General features: G+C 38.3%; 1 protein-coding gene across 3 annotated transcripts in view; it reads left to right on the forward strand.

The window, feature by feature from the left end:
• ZNF385B (zinc finger protein 385B) overlaps nucleotides 1-18,585 on the forward strand; it is a 148,710-nt gene that overhangs the window by 26,583 nt on the left and 103,542 nt on the right. For 2 of the 3 annotated variants that reach the window (XM_066553365.1, XM_066553366.1), the window contains exon 1: nucleotides 10,936-11,285. In XM_066553365.1, coding sequence (XP_066409462.1) covers nucleotides 11,261-11,285 — 25 coding nt within the window. In that variant the 5' untranslated portion in view covers nucleotides 10,936-11,260. Of the gene's footprint in view, nucleotides 1-3,174; nucleotides 3,478-10,935; nucleotides 11,286-18,585 lie in introns of those variants that run through there. The other variant, XM_066553364.1, reaches the window with a different exon arrangement.

An 18,585-nucleotide genomic window follows, 5' to 3' on the forward strand; every position in this document is an offset into this window, starting at 1 on the left:
CACTGACTCAATGCAGAATTGTACTTGTGCTGGATGTTCTAGAACCAGGACATTTCAAAGGTGTGATTTTCCAACCTGAAATTTAAAGAAGAAAGGAAGGATACAAAATTTTGAAAACAGTGGAAAATTTCCTTGTGTGTAATAACTTTTTTAGTTTTTGAACAAACACATACAACCACAAGATGTGCTCGTTTATGGTAAAATCTGTATTGCTGTTTTATGGAGAGACGAGAAAAACGTCCATACTTTAAAATCTCAGCATATGTTTGCTACCAATATTTTCTTTTTATAAACTCTAGAAGAGACTAAACAAAGCTTTTCAAATGCAGTGATTTGTTCTACCAAATGATCAGATCTCCAAATCCCAGGAGGGTGAGGGCTGGGATTTCTGTAAGGAGCAAGCAGATTTCTGAGGCTTGGCATGGTCTTGTCTCTGGCTGCACATAGGGGTTCTGTCCAGGGTTGGACTGGTCAGAGTATGCTGCTGGAAGCCCTCCTATGCTCAATGTAGGCATTTTCTCAGAAGTGATTTCCATCTGCTGCTCCCATCAGTTGTTGGGAGGTCATGGCTGCTTATAATCAGGCCACCTTTTAATTTAGATGCAGAGTTTAAGGCAGCGAAGGTTGTTTCAAAATTTCAGCTTGTGGTTTTTAATTCTTAAATTAGTAGCAAGAGATTGCTTCAAGGACTCATTTGTCTGGTGTATGCAACTTTGTAGTAAAACTGAAATTATAGTTATTTTGTTGTTAAAACTAGAGTGTACCTTGGTAGTGATTTGTTTTTATTTGTTTGAAGGTTAATTTTCTTTCTATACTGGCAGCTGGGATGCCTAAGGGTACAGGTGCAGCATGTGACTCCTTGCTGTGCTCAATTGTTCTTTCTGGGTGCATCCACGTTTATAAATACTTCTGGTGATGTCAGGACTGCACTTTTGAGGCAAATGTTCTGATTTTCCCCATGTACCTTGCTTTGGCCCATAATTGAGCAGTCTCAGACTTCACCAAGGTTTTGTTCCTTTGGAGGAAAGGAAGCAGAAACCTGCAGTCCAGGAGCGCAGGTGTCTTGTGCCGCAGCGCTAATGCAGTACCAGCCCAGTGCTTTCCAAAACAGCCCTCCTTGGGAAGGCTTTGGTCCTCTTACAGGCAGCTCCATCAGTCTTCCTTCTGCTCCATGCAGCTTCCTAATGCAGATGTTTGCCTCTGCCAATTTTAGTGGTATCCAAACCAACTGAGCTTCATTAAGATCTTACAGATGATTGAAATAATTGCTGAATGATATTTTTGATTATTTTCTGTCTGCAACCAAACGTACAAGATTTCTGACAGGCCAGGATTTTTAAACTGCAACATATTTATTATTCTATAATGGTTTGTATGTACAACTTGTAAAAGAATTTTTGTTTCATAACATTTTACTTCAGAGAACAAAAGTCACAACAGTGACGTTGAAATAAAAAATTACAGAAAACAAAGGGACTAGGGGAGGTTATTGACGGTTTAAAATACATTGAAAAAAACAAATACTGAAGCTCTAAGGAGATTAAATTTTCAGATGAAAATGTTATCTTAGCTCAGCTGAGTCAAGGATCTTGGTTGCTTGCCTTGAAATATGATACTTACACGTAAATGATTTAGTGTGATAGTCTGTAGCCTAGGTTTTCAGGACCACCAGTATTTTGTTTTTAAATTAATTAGGTACCTATGCACTATGATTATTTTTAATAATTAGTTTTATTCTTATTTGATGTGATTTATACCTTAATGTGTCATTAACAGTTCTGTTATCAAACAAACAATGTTATCTATAAGAAAGATATGAAGTCTATTTACCATACTTGATCAGTGAAGTGTACTTGAAGCAATCTGTACCAATACTAAAATGTTAAGCATGGGCTAGGAATGTGAGGAAATACTCTATCCTACCATATAAATGACTAAATAATTCTGAAGATTTTTCTGAGTACACCCCTGTGCCAAAGAACAGAACAGACTTTCTCTTGGTAGCAAACTTAACTGGATTATGAGAGAGATACTCTAGTGTTACTTGTGAATGCTGCACTCTTCTGGGGAGGATTACTGCCACTTTTGGTTTAAAAGTTTCTGTATTTCAGTGCTCCTGCCTAACAGGGTGGTAGGTGTACATGAAGTTCTGTGCTGCTCTGGTTCCCAGGCTGGAAAAGGGACCTTGTGTTTGAAGTCTTTTGCTTTTGAAACCTGAGCACAGGTGCACTCTTGCCTGCAAAGAGCTGCTTTTGTGCACTGCTCTCTGAGCTAGCCTTTGGCCATCCAGAATATTTGGGTGGTGGGGGATAAGAATAAACATCAATTTGTGTAGCTAAGAAAACAGAATTATTTTTATGAGTTATCTTAGACCCTCTATTTCTTCTCTGCTGGTTTAGCACCATACCTTAAATGAAATATGGACTTTCTGCCTATATATATAAAATTGTACTTTGTGCAGCTTGATGATGAGGTTTTTAATTCTCTAGAGCAAGTTAATATTTCAGGCTCTTGGCTTGTTGTTCAGGAACTCGCATTTACCATGATTTTGTGTAGTTTGCACAAGACTAATGTTTAGCTGACTTTCTGCTGTACAATAGTTTGAGTTGTGAAGGTATGGATGGACAAATATTGATAACATATGGTCTTTGTATGAAGCTGAAGATTTGGATGTATGTGAAAGTGGAAAGGCTTCATTAGTCTCATTTGAATAGTCTGCTGTCTTCCAGTGTTTCCATAAGATTTCTTGCTGGCATCCTTTTTGTTGAATAATTGTATTTGAAGCAGTGGGCACTGCTATAGTCATTGGAAAGTAAAAAGCTCTGGCACCAGTGTTTAGTAAGGCAAAGGAAATGTATTTGAAAATAATCTTAACCTCTGCTACAGATGCAATAATAAATCTGCTTTAAAATAGAGAGCTTGCTTAACAAAATAATGAGTTGTTGCAAGTTGCTGTGCACAGACTGTGATACATTGCCAACTTATTATTTCTGAGCTCTGTGGTGTGTCACAAATGCTTTTATTTCTATATTAAGCAATGCCTCTGCAGTTTGGAACCTTATTTGTTAGAACTGGTTGCTGGGTCGTGTATTGCAGCATTTTAAAAAAGAAAATGCAGTTTTAATAGTAAGGATTTGTTGCTCTCTAGTAACAATTTGTCTCTTTTCCTTGTAGGTATGAAGCGTCCATTAAGTCCTGACCACATCATTGAAGATGGGATTATGAATCAACCAGCTGCTCTACGCACCTTTGAGGAAAAAGGACTGAGGAATGACAGACAGGATTACCAATTAAGCAAAGAAAAAAAGAAGATACTGTTTTCCTTCTGTGAAGTGTGCAATATACAGCTGAATTCTGCAGCCCAAGCTCAAGTTCATTACAATGGGAAATCTCACTTGAAAAGAGTGAAGCAGCTAAATAATGGAAAACTCCCTACAAGTACAGCTCCTGGCACTTTGTTTGCAAGTACAAGCACAGGTACATAATTAGTTTGAGATGTTGTGTTTTGGTCAAGAATTTTGAGGAAGCTTTTAAGCTCTACCTTCTCTACCCAATATAATCATTAAACTTAATATAGATTAGTACTAGTAGTTAATAATATTTTGCCATGTTTAGAATTACTGGTGTATTTCTTTTCCTGGTCTATTTGAAAGTAACTCTTGTGTATCCAAACACTTGCACATTTTGTCATCTGCTTTTGTTCCCAAAAGAAAGTTCTGGAGGGATGCTACATGCACAGGAGAAACTTTAAAATGAAATCTAGTAATGGAATTATGGAGAAGGAGAGCTGGAATTGACAGGCCTGGCCCTTTCATTCTTTCTGCTTTCAGCCCTCAGGGTTTTAACCACTCTTATCCATAGAATCAGTTTAGGTTGGAAAAGACCTCTAAGTAAGAAGTATTTCAAAGCAAGACTTTTTACTTAATAGGAAAAACAAAAGTCTTGGGCAAAATGCATCTAGCATGCATAATGTGAAGATACAAAGCACATAATATGCCCTTCTGTTTATTTGGGGGGGGGAGGGGTTGTTTTTTTATTTTAATGTTTGACTCTGTTCATAGCAACTTGAGAAAAATCCAACAGATCTTGAATCTTCATACAAGAAGTTTCTTAATTGTAGTATTTGTTTTTATTTGCCACGTTAAGATACTGGCTTTGGTTTCTTTTGTTTTGTATAGAAACAGTCAAGCTACATTGAAAGGTTTAGCTTTTTCTTCTGATTTTGTTTCTTGTTAACTGAATTTTACTTGTTTTGAAGTCTGTGGTACTGTTTTGTTTGACTTAGAACTAAGCAGTGTGAGAGTATCAGTGGTGTAAGTCGTGTGATTCAAAAGATGAAATTCTTATTGAATAACTTCTAGATTAATTAATTGTGAGCATTCTTAAAATAACTGGATATCTGTGAGATGTTATGATTGAGTTGTGATTCCTCTGTGTGTGGACCTACAATGCAGACATATAAAAACATTTTCTATTTTTCTTGCTTTTTGTTATCTTAACCCCTTCATCTGATGCCTTTGCTGTCATTGCTGGTGATCACAGCTGATGCTCTGGCACCATTACTCAAAGAATGCTCTGATGCTCAGAATACAAGTATGTTTGCTGGAGCACATGCTTTGGGGTTACTGCATAGCTTGAGACTTAAGAGGTGTGTTTCTTTGTACTTTGTTGACCACTCTCTGTATATTAGACTCTCAGTTGTGTGCTGGTTATGCTGGTCTATCTGGTGCATGTTGAAATAAGCATTCCTTTTTTTCATAGCTGAGGGATATTGTGTTCATAGCATTGAAAAGAAAGAAAAGCCTTCTAACAGACCATTTATTATTACTGTGATTACATAAACAATTTAATAATGCTGTTTAAGAACTAGCGAGAGAACAAGATTTACTGAGATGTAGTTCTCAAAGAACATTTTCCAAAAATAACTAGAAATTAATTTTCTTTTAAATGGACATTATTCAGGCTCAGTTTTAATCCATGTCCTCTGGAGTGTTGTTACCTCTTGTAATGGAGGTCTTCCTTTCCCATTTCTTCAGCTAACATTGTAAACAGAACTAATTGTGCAGATGGTAAGAGAGCAATTATATTAATCCCACCTCACCAGTGAATAGATATTATTCCAGATGCAAAGAAAGCAAATAGCCTCTCTCGTACTTCACTGTTATGGCTGCACCCTTCTAACAAAGCACCTAGTGAACAGTTCAGCATACCTTAGGAAACTTCCTGCAAAAGTTCCATCCAGTGTCAGGTTGGAGTTTTTCCTCTGTGTTCAATAGATAAATGTGAAATCAATAATATTCCCCCTGGAAAATGAGGTGACTGTAAAATATACATGACTGAAAAGTTTCCTGGACGCTTCAGAAACCAGGATTACAGACCTGCCAGAACTGTCGTGACTCTGTGTGACAAAATTGATGGATCACTGACTCCAGCTCTTCCTGACACTTGGTAGACTTTGTTATAAATGGAGATGAGGCATGTTTTCATAGTCATTCTGTTTTGTGGTCCTCTCTGTGACAGGTGGCCCTCAGTTGTTAGCAAATGTCCTTTTAATTTTTGACTTCTACTGTGCTTCACAACTATAAGCTCCAGTTGTTGCTCTTAACTTGCTGGTAATGGTCCTTGTACTACTATTGGAATGTTTATTAAGATTTGATACCTGGGATTCCAGGTCCTGGAAAGGATACCTTTAATTGTATACATGCAGGGCTTTTATATATTTAAAATCTAAATATAATTTTAGAGATGAGTTTAAAGCTACTTCTTTGTATTTAGAGTAAGGGTGCAATTGTCATAGGATTTAAATATATATTTAGCAACAAATTTTTCTAAAAAGTTTCCTCTATTTCTAGTTAATCTTGCCTTGCCAAGTTCTTTTGCTATTGTACCTCTACCTGCAATTTAAATTACTTCCTAGCAAGTGAAATTTAATAGAAAATAAAGATTTAAGAGCTGCTTTTCTTCATATTGTCACAATCAAGAAATCAGTGGGTTACACTAGGTCATTTTGGTGATTTGATCCACTCACTGAACTTCTCATTTTATTTACATTGCTGTTGAAAACTGGAAGAAAAGAGCATTCTGCTTGGGAAATACATTGCACACGGTGAGCCTTCCCTCTTGGCTACGTTAGTGCTTGTTTATTACCGGCCATGCCCACCATGGCTCTTAGTGCAGCCACTCCCAGGGCCATCCCGACCCTTGTGCCAGGCACACGGACGTACAGACGGGTTTGTACAGACAGGCTGCTGTCAGCAGGGCATAAATGCACTCTCATCAAAGTCAGAAAGTGCGTGTTTGCCTTCACAGCTTAAGTTGGGAATGATTTCATGTATTTCCTATGAAGAAAAAGGAAAAGAAAGGGTGATTTCCTGCAGCCTTGGGGAGATGTATTTTGGAGCGAGCCAGTTTAAAGCTTTTCAGTGAGCTGGCCGTGCCGGAGCCTGCAGCAGATCCCAGCTGTCCTGGGTACCCGGAATCCACCTGCCCCCGCTGAGAGCAGGGGCTGAGCACCTGCTGCTCACAGGGCCGCGGCCAGTCCTGGGCATAGGGCACGAACTTGGCTCAGGGCTGATTGAAATCTGCTCGCCTCCTCCGTGCCTCCAGCGATCTAACGAGGAGGGACTTGCTGGGAGGCGGGATGCGCCGGGATGCTCGGTACCCACGCGATGGCGCTGCAGCCCGGGCCATGCCGAGCCGCGCGTTCGGCATCCCGGCGCATTGCTGCGGGGACAACTGCGGGGATAACTGCGGGCTGCTCCTAGCGCCGGCCGGGCATGCCGGCCACGGCTGCCTTGCGTTCCTCCCGCTTCCTCCTCGGAGGTGACACCGGTTTTGCGCCACGAATTCTCATTGCTTCCTCCATGGGGTGGTGTCTCCTGGCTCTCTCTTCTTTCCCCCATGGTAACGTGGGAACAGTTGGTGTAGTTTTAAGGAAGTGTACTAGAAATGCCTGTCAAAGTCCAGATCTCTGGAAACGTGTAGGGAAGTTTCATCTTTGTTACAGAAGGTGCCCAGATTTAAAAGTGGGCGAAGGAAAATCCCTTTTCCATGGGTCCTAGGCTGTTTTAAAGAGCACATGTGCTTCAGGACACTCATTGATGCCCATGTGATCTTTCTGCAGGTCTGGCTGGAGGTGTGATTGGGATGTCAGGATGCGCTGTATCCTGGCAGCAGCTCTGCCTTCTTGTTCTTGAAATCTCTGACCTTGTGTGACAGTTTTGGAAATGCTGTAGGACCCTATACCATGACTCTTTGTAAGGAACAGTGCTACAAGTTGTTGTGTGAACACTGCAATACTGAGGAAATACTCACAGGCTGATTTCCTGAGGTGTTACAAACACACAGTTTTGTGGTCTGGTTCACAGCAATGACAGCCAGGGATTTGTTAATATAGCAAAATAAATACATAAATTACTAGACTTCTGTTGTGTTTGTGACTTAAATCAGGTCACAAAAAGGGCCTAGTAGTGGTAGTGGAAGGGAGAAGGTAAAACAGCAGTTTTAGGCAAGGGAGAAGAACAAGGGAGTTTGGACAAGGCAGAGCTTCTTCCACTTTTGATAACAGAGATTAGAGCTTCTTTGTCTCTTTGTGCAGTACCATATAAATGTTTAAATCTAGTCAACCTATCAAGTTAATGGAGGCAGGGAGGCTTAGATTCAAGAGCTCAGATTATTCTTGATAGGATCCATGGACTGTATAGCTAACTTGCACATTAGTTTTCAAGAAAAAATAGAGATAGAAAGTGTGGATAGTATCTTCAGACAAAAAATTTAACAGACTATCACTAGACTTTGAGAAATTGTACTGAAATTATACATTCCAGATAGCCTTAGATCAGACCCATGATGGTTGGTTACAACAGAATGAATCTGCAGCACGCTGCTCTCATTTCAGTGGAGTTTTTACTTGGTTTTTGTCAGAAGAAACTAAACCTTAGTGCGGGTTTTTGTATGTAGGTTTTAATCTTTATATGGGCCAAGACCGGGTTTCTGACAGGTACCTTAGTTGCCATCTGAGACTGCTTTGTGCCAACATAATGGAGTACAGAACTTTTGCTTACTTTAAGCCTCTTGATCTAGGTCCTCAATTCCTTCTCAATGTTTGTCTTTCATTAATCTAAAAACAGACAAGGATAATCTGATTTTTATTGCAGAAGATCTTTATGAATTATTCTAGCAAGTACTCAGAGGAATGCAAAGCAGCAATTAAAAGTATCTTTAAAACGTTTGTGACCTGAGTCCTATTAAATACATGCATGTATAGCTATAGAATTAGTACGCAAGTCTGTAGAGAGCACTGTGAGCTTACTCTTTTTTTGTGTTGGCCCAAAACCTTTTTTACACTAGTAGAAGATGAGCACTTGTTCTGCCTTCATGCCAGCTGCCTACAGCCTGAACTTTTGGAAAGCAGTTTCAAGAAAGCTGCTTCTGTGGGGCCACAAAGTGGAGCAACTCCTCAGGGCTTCCCCTCTCTGCCCTCTTGTGAAAGGGAGGTTGCTCCATGTTTTGCTGTCCTACTATTGGTAAAATCCATTTTGCTATTTGTAAAAAGTTATACTCTCTCTAAAAAGCAAAGCTGTGTCCAATATAATAGAAATAATAACAGAAAGAGTTACATGCCCGTAATGAAATATGGCTTAGTGAGCTGTTGAGAAACTCTTACTATTTCACTTCTTTCTACAGGGTATGTTGGCTTTTTTCTTATTCAGTGATCTCTTGAGCAAGATGACATTTGGTAGATGGTACCACATTCTCTGCATCACTTGAGTCTCTTCCACCATTTACTTAAGAGATAGGTAATGGTACATAACATTTTTCTTACAGAATGAAATGTATTTAGTAAAAGCAATTGCTGTTTTTTTCTTTCACAGAAGTCATCATAGAAACATAGAATATGCTGAATTTGAAGGAACCCATCAGGATCATAATTAGCTGCTTTGAAATTAGGCAGATATATTGTATTCTTTTTGGGCACTTGGTATTCCTCACAAAATGCTGATGGTGAGACTTAATATCAAGGCCCAGAACTGACATTAACGTGACATTAAAATAAAAAAAATATTTTTCCATGACTACACACTCTATTCATAATATAGTTCTTTGAGTAACTGCACTATGGAAGTACTGGTAAAATTGATAAAAAATATTAAGTAGATTATACGTGCGCTCACTGGTAGTCTTCAGGAAAAACATGGGGAAATCATTATTTTATTGGAGCTGATTTTTTTCAAGTAATTGATAAGTTAATCAGAAAAAAGCATTCAAAAATTTTCCTAATTCCCTAATGGCAAATTGAAAACCATAACTCTTTTGAAGTAGGTAAGAGTTATCAGACCAATTTTTCATTTCTGGACTCCATCCTCTTGGAGGTGGGGAACACATGAATGACATTAAGCAAAAAAATAAAGTATGTACCTATTATGGAAAAAAATGGTTTATAGGCAGTGGTCCTTTGGGTGGAATGTGGAAGGATTTCAAAATAAAATTGGACAGTACATTCGGGACCCTTTGCCACTATTTGCATAGAGATATTCTTGTAGCAAAATGCCTTCCTGGACAGTTTAACCTCTCTTCAAGGGCAGTTATGCTGTGGTAAAAAGAAGCATTTAAGACATCAGTAAATCAGACATTTTAGAGTTTAGGACCAAAAATACAACTGCTCACCAGCCATGGTTTCAAGCTGAGAATGGCTGCAGGAGTGACACAACTTCTGCTTCAGTTGGGAGCATATCCCTCGTCATTTAACCACTTCAGGCATGGCCTGGGGAGTGTCATAAATCAGCTGAGTTGATGTTGCCAGAATTTCTTCACTGTCTCACTGAAGGATGGGATCCACAGTTTAGAGGTGTAGGCAGCTGAGATGAAAAGGGATCTATAAGTTCAGACACTTTTATTTGTGTGCATTTCTAGCCATGATTTCTGTATTAAAACTATTGGAAGAAACAAAATAATGAAGTCAGGTTTGTTAATTATTTTTACCTTGTAAAAAGAAAACTGATCTCTTCTCTGTATAGTAATTTTTCTCATCTGGGATCCGATCCTGTCAAGATTTCTCTGGTAGTTTTCTGATGACCCAGCAGTATATTTGGATACCTGTACAGGTAATATAATAAAAAACTCCTGTGTCCTTCAGTTGCTTCAAAGTCTAGTTGTGGTTACATCTGTCTTATGCTGTGTATCTCTGGGTTTGGAGTATGCACAGCAACACATGCTCTCTTACCTTTCTGGGGAAAGAGAACCTATGAAGTACCTGAAAAGATAAAAAAGGTGTACATTGTGAGAAGTCCATGTGGGAGTAGGAATAGCATGAATTTAATAAGCCATGAAGGTTTTTCATAGTAAGTAATTTAAAGTTAATGTTGTTTTGAAAGAATGAAGGCATTGGTCATGCAATTTCATGCTTTTAATGATATTTTTATTTCAGTAAAAATATTTAATCTGCTAGACTGTGCAGGTCTTTGTTGGGTCTGCATTCTGAATGTTTTCACCCAAATATTTATTATACTTTTTAATGGATATCCTTGTTTTTAATATTTAATAGACTTCATTTGGTACATGGTTAAAAAATACTTACTTCATTTGCATAATTTTGAATTAATCTTATTTAGAAAAGCTTTAAGGAATCATAAATTTTTATTGCTGGATTTCCTCCCCCCCCACCCCCCCCCCCCGGTAATGAACCTCATCACAATACAGGCTGCTGCTCATTCTCCTCTGTCTCGTGTTTGTTGTAGAAAAGACAGAGCTATTTTTAACATTTACACAGTCTAGATAGATGATTCCTCGTTCTGTGTGGTTTGGAGCTGAAGCTGTAGAGCCTTTCATAATCATATCCTTTTATTTTTTTATGGTTTGCTTGAATTTGATCTCTGTAGCTGATTCCATGCATTGATAATGAAGGCTTGGGTTGCCTGATTCTCAGCATAAATTCAGGCAGACTTCTAGTTTGACAGGGCTCTGTGTTTCGGTAGGCATGAAGATACAGAACTGAAATTGCTTTGCTTTCTTTACAAATGACTCAGAGTGTGCTTGTCCTTCCCTAAAATGTTGCCAGCGTGTGAAGGATTTTCAATGAGCAGTGCAATAAGCCAGCATCTGGGAAGGTTGGAGGCTGCTCTGCTATAGCAGTGAACTGTCACACAGATGAGCAGGGCTGGAGCCAACACTCTGTAGCACCGTAGATCATATTGGTCACATACTGGAAGTTTTGTTTATGTAACTTGGTTGCTGTTTAACCTGCTTAAATAGTATTGCCATAATGTGGAGTGGGCTTCCCAGTAGAGGTGAGTCTGTTTTTTATTATTAAACTTCAGTGAATTGCTTTGTGCTACGACATTGAGTGGATGCTTACATGTTTGGCATTATTTCTGTGTGCAGTGCATTTCTGTTTTAGTTATTCCAGTGGAAAGGATAATGAAAAAGGCAAGGCATGTAATGCATCTTTTTGTTCTCTTCTTATTTCAGTATTAAAAGTAACTAAATATGTGGCAAGCTCCCTTTCCTTGCTTGCTGTTTGCAGAGGGCATCTTTCCAGTAGGTGACTTCCTATGCATTTTAAATGTTTTTTGAATGTCAGTGATGCTATGTTATTGTTGTAGAAGGAAGCTTATTAGCAGTGTGAATAAATATCTCTTACCAGAGCTTGCTTTCTGGCTTGTTAAATCTCAAAGTATGGTTACAATGGTGTGTGAAACACAAGAGCTGTCGGATTCTCCAGATAAACTAAAAAAGTAAAGAATGAAATAAATTGTATACTGGATTTGACATATTAGGTATGTCTGTCATTGTTAATATTAAAAGTTATGCTCTGTCATGCCCAGAACAGCTTCTAGTAATTCATTTGCACTGACAGCTTTCTTTAAGAAGGGTATAAAATTACTGTTGCTCTCCCTAACCAGTTAAATTTGAGATTTAGTGCACCAAGTTTTATTTAAGGGAACAGATAGTGTGCTAAAGGTAGCCTCTGAAGTTCTAGTAACAAATCTTTAAGCTTGAAAGCATTATCATAAACTAAACAGTCTTTGTACTCTTGTGTTTAAAAAAAGGGGGTATTATTGAGAATTTCACCCATAGCAGAACAAAAAGGAAATTAGTTCAGCTGAGTTACTTATTAAGCACTGCTATTATGTGAATATTGAGTTGGTGAGGTGAGACCTCATATGATGATATTTGTGTATGCTGATAGTATTTTTTAATAAAAATATTTATTAATTTTTTTCTTCCTTGCTATAGAAATGTCTGTGCTTACTATGTAAAGACTGCTGTGGTTTTTTTTTTCTTCTGAGGAACTAGGACAGCTCATGCTTTTTCCTGCTAAATATATTTATGAGGCAGCTGTTTTATAGCTTTCAGCTCCAAAGTTATAGATAAGTGTGTATTTGTTTGACAGAAGATTCGAGAATTTCCATTTACTGTCAGTACATGTAAAGCTTGGCTAAGCAGACTGCATCAGGAGCACACACACCATTTGTATTAGCCAATCTGTCTTTGCAAGTCCCAGGGCCACTATCTTGCTAGAAGCCACTGTGTGCTTTTGAAAGCATGAAATTAGTTTTATACTGAGCACATAGTTTCTCATTTAGCAGTTCTTTTTATGGTAATGGTCAATTTATGGTTCAGTGCCAGAATTTTGGTGTTCTGTCAAAGCTGATAGCTTCTGCTAAGGTGTTCTTTGGAGATAAAGACAAACAAACAAAATCCAAAACAATACCCCCCAACAAAAATGCAGTTTGTGGTGGGGATCCTAGGGAGAAGCAAAAATAAAAGAAAGTTCTCCAAATGGCCCAACTCTTGACATTGCTGATAGTATTTTGGAAATATTTTGTTGTAGTATTTCAGAAAACATTTTTCATTCATGACATGAAATTATTGAATTAATTGTCACCTTTTTATACTTCATAAGTTTTTTTGTTTGCGCTTTTTTTCCCCGTGACATGTAAAATTGCTGTCTCAATGCTAATTTTCTCCATGTGCTTATTTAATGATTAAGGTCAAAATGCACTTGAAAAAATGTATATGAAACACCCTAAACTTCCAGGATGATTTTTAGATAGCAGCTTTAGAATACCTTAGGAGCTTTTCCCTTTCTTTAGGAATCTATAGAAATCAAAATGAGTTGCTATTAAAACCTTTTTTAATACATATAATTCATAAGTTGATGAACCAACTTATTTTTAACCTGGGTCTTGTTCTTGGCAGGTTTTTGTTGTTTTTCTAACTATGCCAGATTTGTGACTCTTCCTCACTAGAAGCTATGTTTGATGAAAGGTTAGGGTGGTTAACATTGTGCACTTCACTTGGGTTACTCGCTCTAGCCTACATTATTCTCTCTTGTATATAGGCAATTTAAAATTGCATTGCTTTAAACCTAGGTCTTCACAATTCTGACTTGATCCTGAAATAAGCATTTTTTTATGTTACAATATTTGCTTCTTTACTCAGTTTTGTCTGCAAGGAGCAAATTTTGATGTTGCTTTTTTTTTGTGCAAGATGTTGTTGGCTCTAGAGCTGGCAGCGTTTCTTCCAAGTGCTGAGGAGAGATCCTGTTCCACCTACTGTTATGCCTTCCTGGGATAAGAAAAAGCTGGAGGTCATCATTCCCAGAAGTTAAGAAGTAAATGTAAACTCCATCATTGTGGAGGAGAAGCAGTAGAAGCCATGGAGATGACTGCCCTTTGTCACAGGCACTCGGAAAGCACAGCAGTCCCACTGCAGCCAAGGTCCCTTTTCAAAACCATGTTTGGGTGCTTCTGTAGTCATGCAAGAGATGCATACTGGCAGCTTAAATATATATTGTTGTCATTTTAGGACCTCTGAGTAGATTTGCTTGCTACTCTTCAGTGTGTGTTTAAAGGCTACCAGGCAGAAAATATTATGAACATTTGGAAACAATGTGTGTGACATGTTGCTACTGTGGCATATAAAAATTGTTTTGTTTCTCTAAGTGCTTGAGCTAGAATGCCTTTCTTTGTCCTTTTATTTTTTGGTAATTCTTTGTATTATTATGAATATAAGCTTGCCAAATTTCAATCTGGTTGGTTCTTTGTTTGAAGATGGTTTTTGCAAGGTCCTTTTAGCCTTAAAGATCTTGCATCTTCTCCAAGTGTCTTTATTGCTGCATGTTTCCTCTTCTGCCATTTCATATTGGTAGTTCAAGTGACAGGCAGAATTGGTGTGTTTGTCGTGCTGGACAAAACTACTTCACTTCTGGTGTGGAGGTTTATTTCTTCTGTATCCATTCTCCAGCTATTTCTGTATCAGATTGTCAGCTATCACATGGCACTGTAATTTTAATTTCTTCTCCTTTGGAAGACATTAAAGTATGGTGATCCTCTGCTTTTTGGGAGTTTTCAGGAGGCAGCAGCTTCTCTAGTGCCAAGATTACTTTACAAGGAGATTCTGAAGAAGAGGACACAAAGTTAAAAGGAAAAGGAATTATTGGGCAAGTGGTATGTTGTGAGCAAATCCATGTTAGTCACTTGACTCAGGGATCCAAGTCTAGCTAAGCTCTCAGTGGAAAATTTGAAATTTGCTTTTTTTAGTGGAGGTCACTGATGAATCTTGCCAGAGGAGCTGAGTGCACTGAGAACTGTAGTTCACTGTAGCAGCCCTGTGGAAGCTTTACTACTGAAGCTCAAGTTTATATGTTTTTTTCTGTCTGTAGGTTAAAGAGCCAGAGATGTTCTGGAGGTCTCACCCAGAATGTTCCGCCAAGAAATTCTCTTTTTTTTTAATCTGCTTTCTGTTCTGTTGGATTTTGAGCAGTGCTCATAACATGACTCTGAAGGGAAAATAAACTGAGTAACTTCCCTCTTTCACATATGCTTTTTTGTTCCTGTAAGGATTTTTTAAAAATTATTTTTCAGTTGGAAGTGAGGAAAGCTGGGTGTGTTTTGATCTCCAGAGGTGTAAGGAGAGTGCTTTTGTATTGATACCAGCAGTCAGGGCAGATGAAAGGCAATATTCCTTAGCCTCGGGTAGGTTCGAGACCTACACTGAAGTGTTTGTGTCTCTGACTGAGCAGTGCAGATCATGAGAGGAGATGAGGAAGTCTTTTTAATACTCTGTGAATAGAAGAATACAGCTTCCTTAAGGCTTGAGGCTTTAAAATTCATATAGTGTGCTACAGGAGCTACTTGAGGGAAGGGATATGACTGAAAACTCAGTGGACAAAATCTTCCCTTTAAGCAACTTGTGAAACTGTCAGACTTTGGGCAATATTTTGTGTTATGATGCATTTGGTAATACCACTTGTTAGTGTATGGGTTGCTCTGGATGGTGTAGGAGGTCTGTGTTCAGATCACCTGTGTTCAGGTGATGAAAGGATGTTTCCATGTCAAGGGACTTCTGAGGTTACTGTAGTGTGTTCTGTTTTGGATTTTTTTTCTTGGTGTTGCTAGCTGTTCACATTGGTACTATTTATATTTTTACTGAGCTGGAAAAAAAATCCAAAATTGAATATACCTCAATAAGGTCTCTGGTGTGTGAGTTTCCCTTTTGCTTGCTTCAAGCATTCTGTGATGGCAGAAGTTGAAACACAGTGCCTGGATTTGGAACTTCCACCTGGGGGTCTCAGTTTTCCTCAGGATATTTCATAGTAGGGGTGGAGAGATGAAGGGGAGGTAAGAAATCCATGTAGGAAGTTCTTAAAATTGTCTGTTTTTCTGCTCAAGCTGGATTCAAAATCTTCACACATGTGCATTTCCTCTGGCTCAGCCTTGAGTGTTTGCAATGATGACATCCTGAAATGTTTTTGTGACTGGGCATTTAAATATCATCAGAAATTGGGGTGCTTTTTTTGTCAGTTGATCAAACTTAGGTGGAGCATGGAGAAAATAAAGAGGTGAGGAAGATTCAGAGGCTTTAGAGTGGCACATCTGGATAAAGAGTCACAGAAATCACTTCATCAAGGAAAAACAGACTAGTTGGAAAGGACAGAAGATTATTGTTAGGAATTGCAATTCATGTGTTGTGGCCAGGTTTGTTAGCGGTACCATTCGAGCCTGATGCATCTCTAGTAAGGTTCTGAATAGTAAAAATTGATCTATTAAGTAATCATTGTAGTAACCTCTTTTTAATGAAACACAAACGGCACTTAGCTCCTGTGTACCCAGGTTACTTCTGAAAATAAGATTTAAGCTTCTCAGTCACTTTGGCTGCTGAGTTAAGGATGAGACTTTGAGAAAAGCCAAAGCTGAAACACCAGGAAGATATTGACTGGGGAGTTAATCTTTATGAAAACAGCCTCAGGTTTTGGGTATTTTAAACGTGGTTATAAAGAATGGAAACTGTCATAGTTCCAGATTTGTTCTTGGTAGCTATTGACAGAAACAAGGACAAATCTAGCAAAAACAAATAAGGATATTGTTGTCCTTTTATTTTAACAGTTGCAAACATTTACTCATTTTAATAATTCACCCTACCTAATAAGTATTTCTCCTTCAGGGGAAAATTGTCTTTTCTTTCAATCTTCCTCCAAACAAACAAGGCAACTTTGTTTCAGAGATTTTCAGACTACCTTTGCAGAAAAAATATTTGAGTTGATATTGTTCAGTTAAGTGTATATTATACTTTTACTCTGATTATTAGTTATTGCATGGTATCTATGCTTAATGTGTTTATTTTTTTGCTTAAATTCTTGGTAGGTGATTGAACGCCAGGCACAATACTTTGCCTTAGACTAAATTCAGTTGTTTTATGGATTTTTGCAGTTTTGCTTCAAAAATACTTGTTATGATTATCCAGACTTGAAATCAGTGGATGAATTGGGCAGATAAAGCTTATCTGTATTTTTAAAGTATTTCTACTTTATACTGCTTTTCTCATTTGGAAGCTTGGTGTTGATACCCTGACTGCTTCAAGTCATCCCTGTGCAAGGTTGATGCAATGCATCAAAGCTGTTTTAACTGCTTTAAAAAATCAAGATAAGAATCCTAATCTCAGGAATTGTCATTCATTACTTGAATATCTGCAGAGTGGAGAGCAGGGCTGTGTTGTTTCTGCTGGTTGCACATTAGCAGTCCGTGAGTCTCATCCATCCCATGCCCGGGGTGATCATTCCCAGAACTAGCAGCTGGGCACAGGGGAGCTGCTCCAGCCCCTCTCAAGGAGCACCTGCTGTGCCCATTCAACACTGACCCCTCTGTGGCAAAAGCAAACTGCTGGGACAACACTAGGAGTTTGGAAATACATGGGAGCCTGGATGAAAAATGGCAAATTTTTATTCTATCTTGAGTGGTCAAGTACGTGCAGCTAGAAATTACATATCCTAAAATATGTCAAAATAGCAGCTTTTAGTAGGCAGCTGAGTAATGTTAAATGGCAAGAAACTGCTGTGCTGTTGTGCTACCTGGCCAGAAATTGAAATCCCTTTACTCAGTATATTATTTTCTAGGCCATCTATTGCACGAACATGTTGTTTACTGCCTACTTTTAATTGAGTTCTTGGGTCAGGAGAAATTGTTATGCAAAGTCAAGGTTTCAGGAATTGCATAGTTGGTAGAACAGCCAATAACAGTGCAGACACACAGAGGAGGAGGCTTTGAGGAACCAAAATCACTTAGAAACTCTTTTTTCCCCTTTCTCCTTTTCCCTTTGATGTTGTTGCTGAATGCTAGTGGAACATGATGGTACTGCTGTGGTGTGGAGTAATCAGCTGCTAGCACAAAGCAAGCAAAGCAGCGAAGTCTGAAGGGACATCTACCAATTAACTGAAAATAATGAGAAAGTTATTATTGTTACACTAATCAAAGTTAACTTGTTTCCAAGAAATTTGGAAGTCAATGCATTTGTAAGCCATGTATGGTCTAGTATGACAGCTCTGGTATAAGCAAAGTCACAATCAGTGCATCCACTGGGGCTCACAGACTCTGAGGACTGAAGGAATCACCAAGACTTATCTATTCTACAATACTGGACAAAATTGTCTCTAGCATTAATTCCTTTAGGAGAAGAGATTGCTTTCCCAAATATGCAAGTGTTTGCTGTTAAGTCCAATAAATCTGCAATTGAACTAGAACAGAATATTTAGAGATGCATTCAAGTTCAATTTAAGGACTTCAGGATGTGATGAATTTACTTGTTAAGCTGTTGAATTGTCTAAATAAACCTTTGCCCTTGCAGTTAAGGACTGCATCTTACTGCCAATTGAAATTTTCTGATTATGTGCTAGGAGGTCCCTTTTCCTCTCTACTATTCAAGAACCTCCATGATTAGGTACATTCTCCTAATAAAATGGCAAGGAATCTTGATTTCAAATCTGACACTGTTTGTATTAAGGATGCAATTACAAGCAGGGATTGTGTAACATTTGAAAAGGTTAATATTACTGTTTTTAATAACATGATTTTACATCTGTGGCCTCAGTGATTTGCCGATGAATCAGAACGACAGCTTTGCTGCCACAGTCGTGGACTGTTGGGTCCTGGTGTTTAAAGTCTGCATGACATACTTGTAACTGGAACAAATACTCTTTCAAGCAGGAGTGAGTTCATAAAGCTCTCTATTTTTGCATCAAGTTAGAAGCATGATACTGATAGTTCTCCAGATTCTCTGGATTTCTGTTGTCTTTTCCTCTCCTCTAGT

Source organism: Molothrus aeneus, chromosome 7 (genome assembly GCF_037042795.1).
Source record: "Molothrus aeneus isolate 106 chromosome 7, BPBGC_Maene_1.0, whole genome shotgun sequence".
NCBI lineage: Eukaryota > Metazoa > Chordata > Aves > Passeriformes > Icteridae > Molothrus > Molothrus aeneus.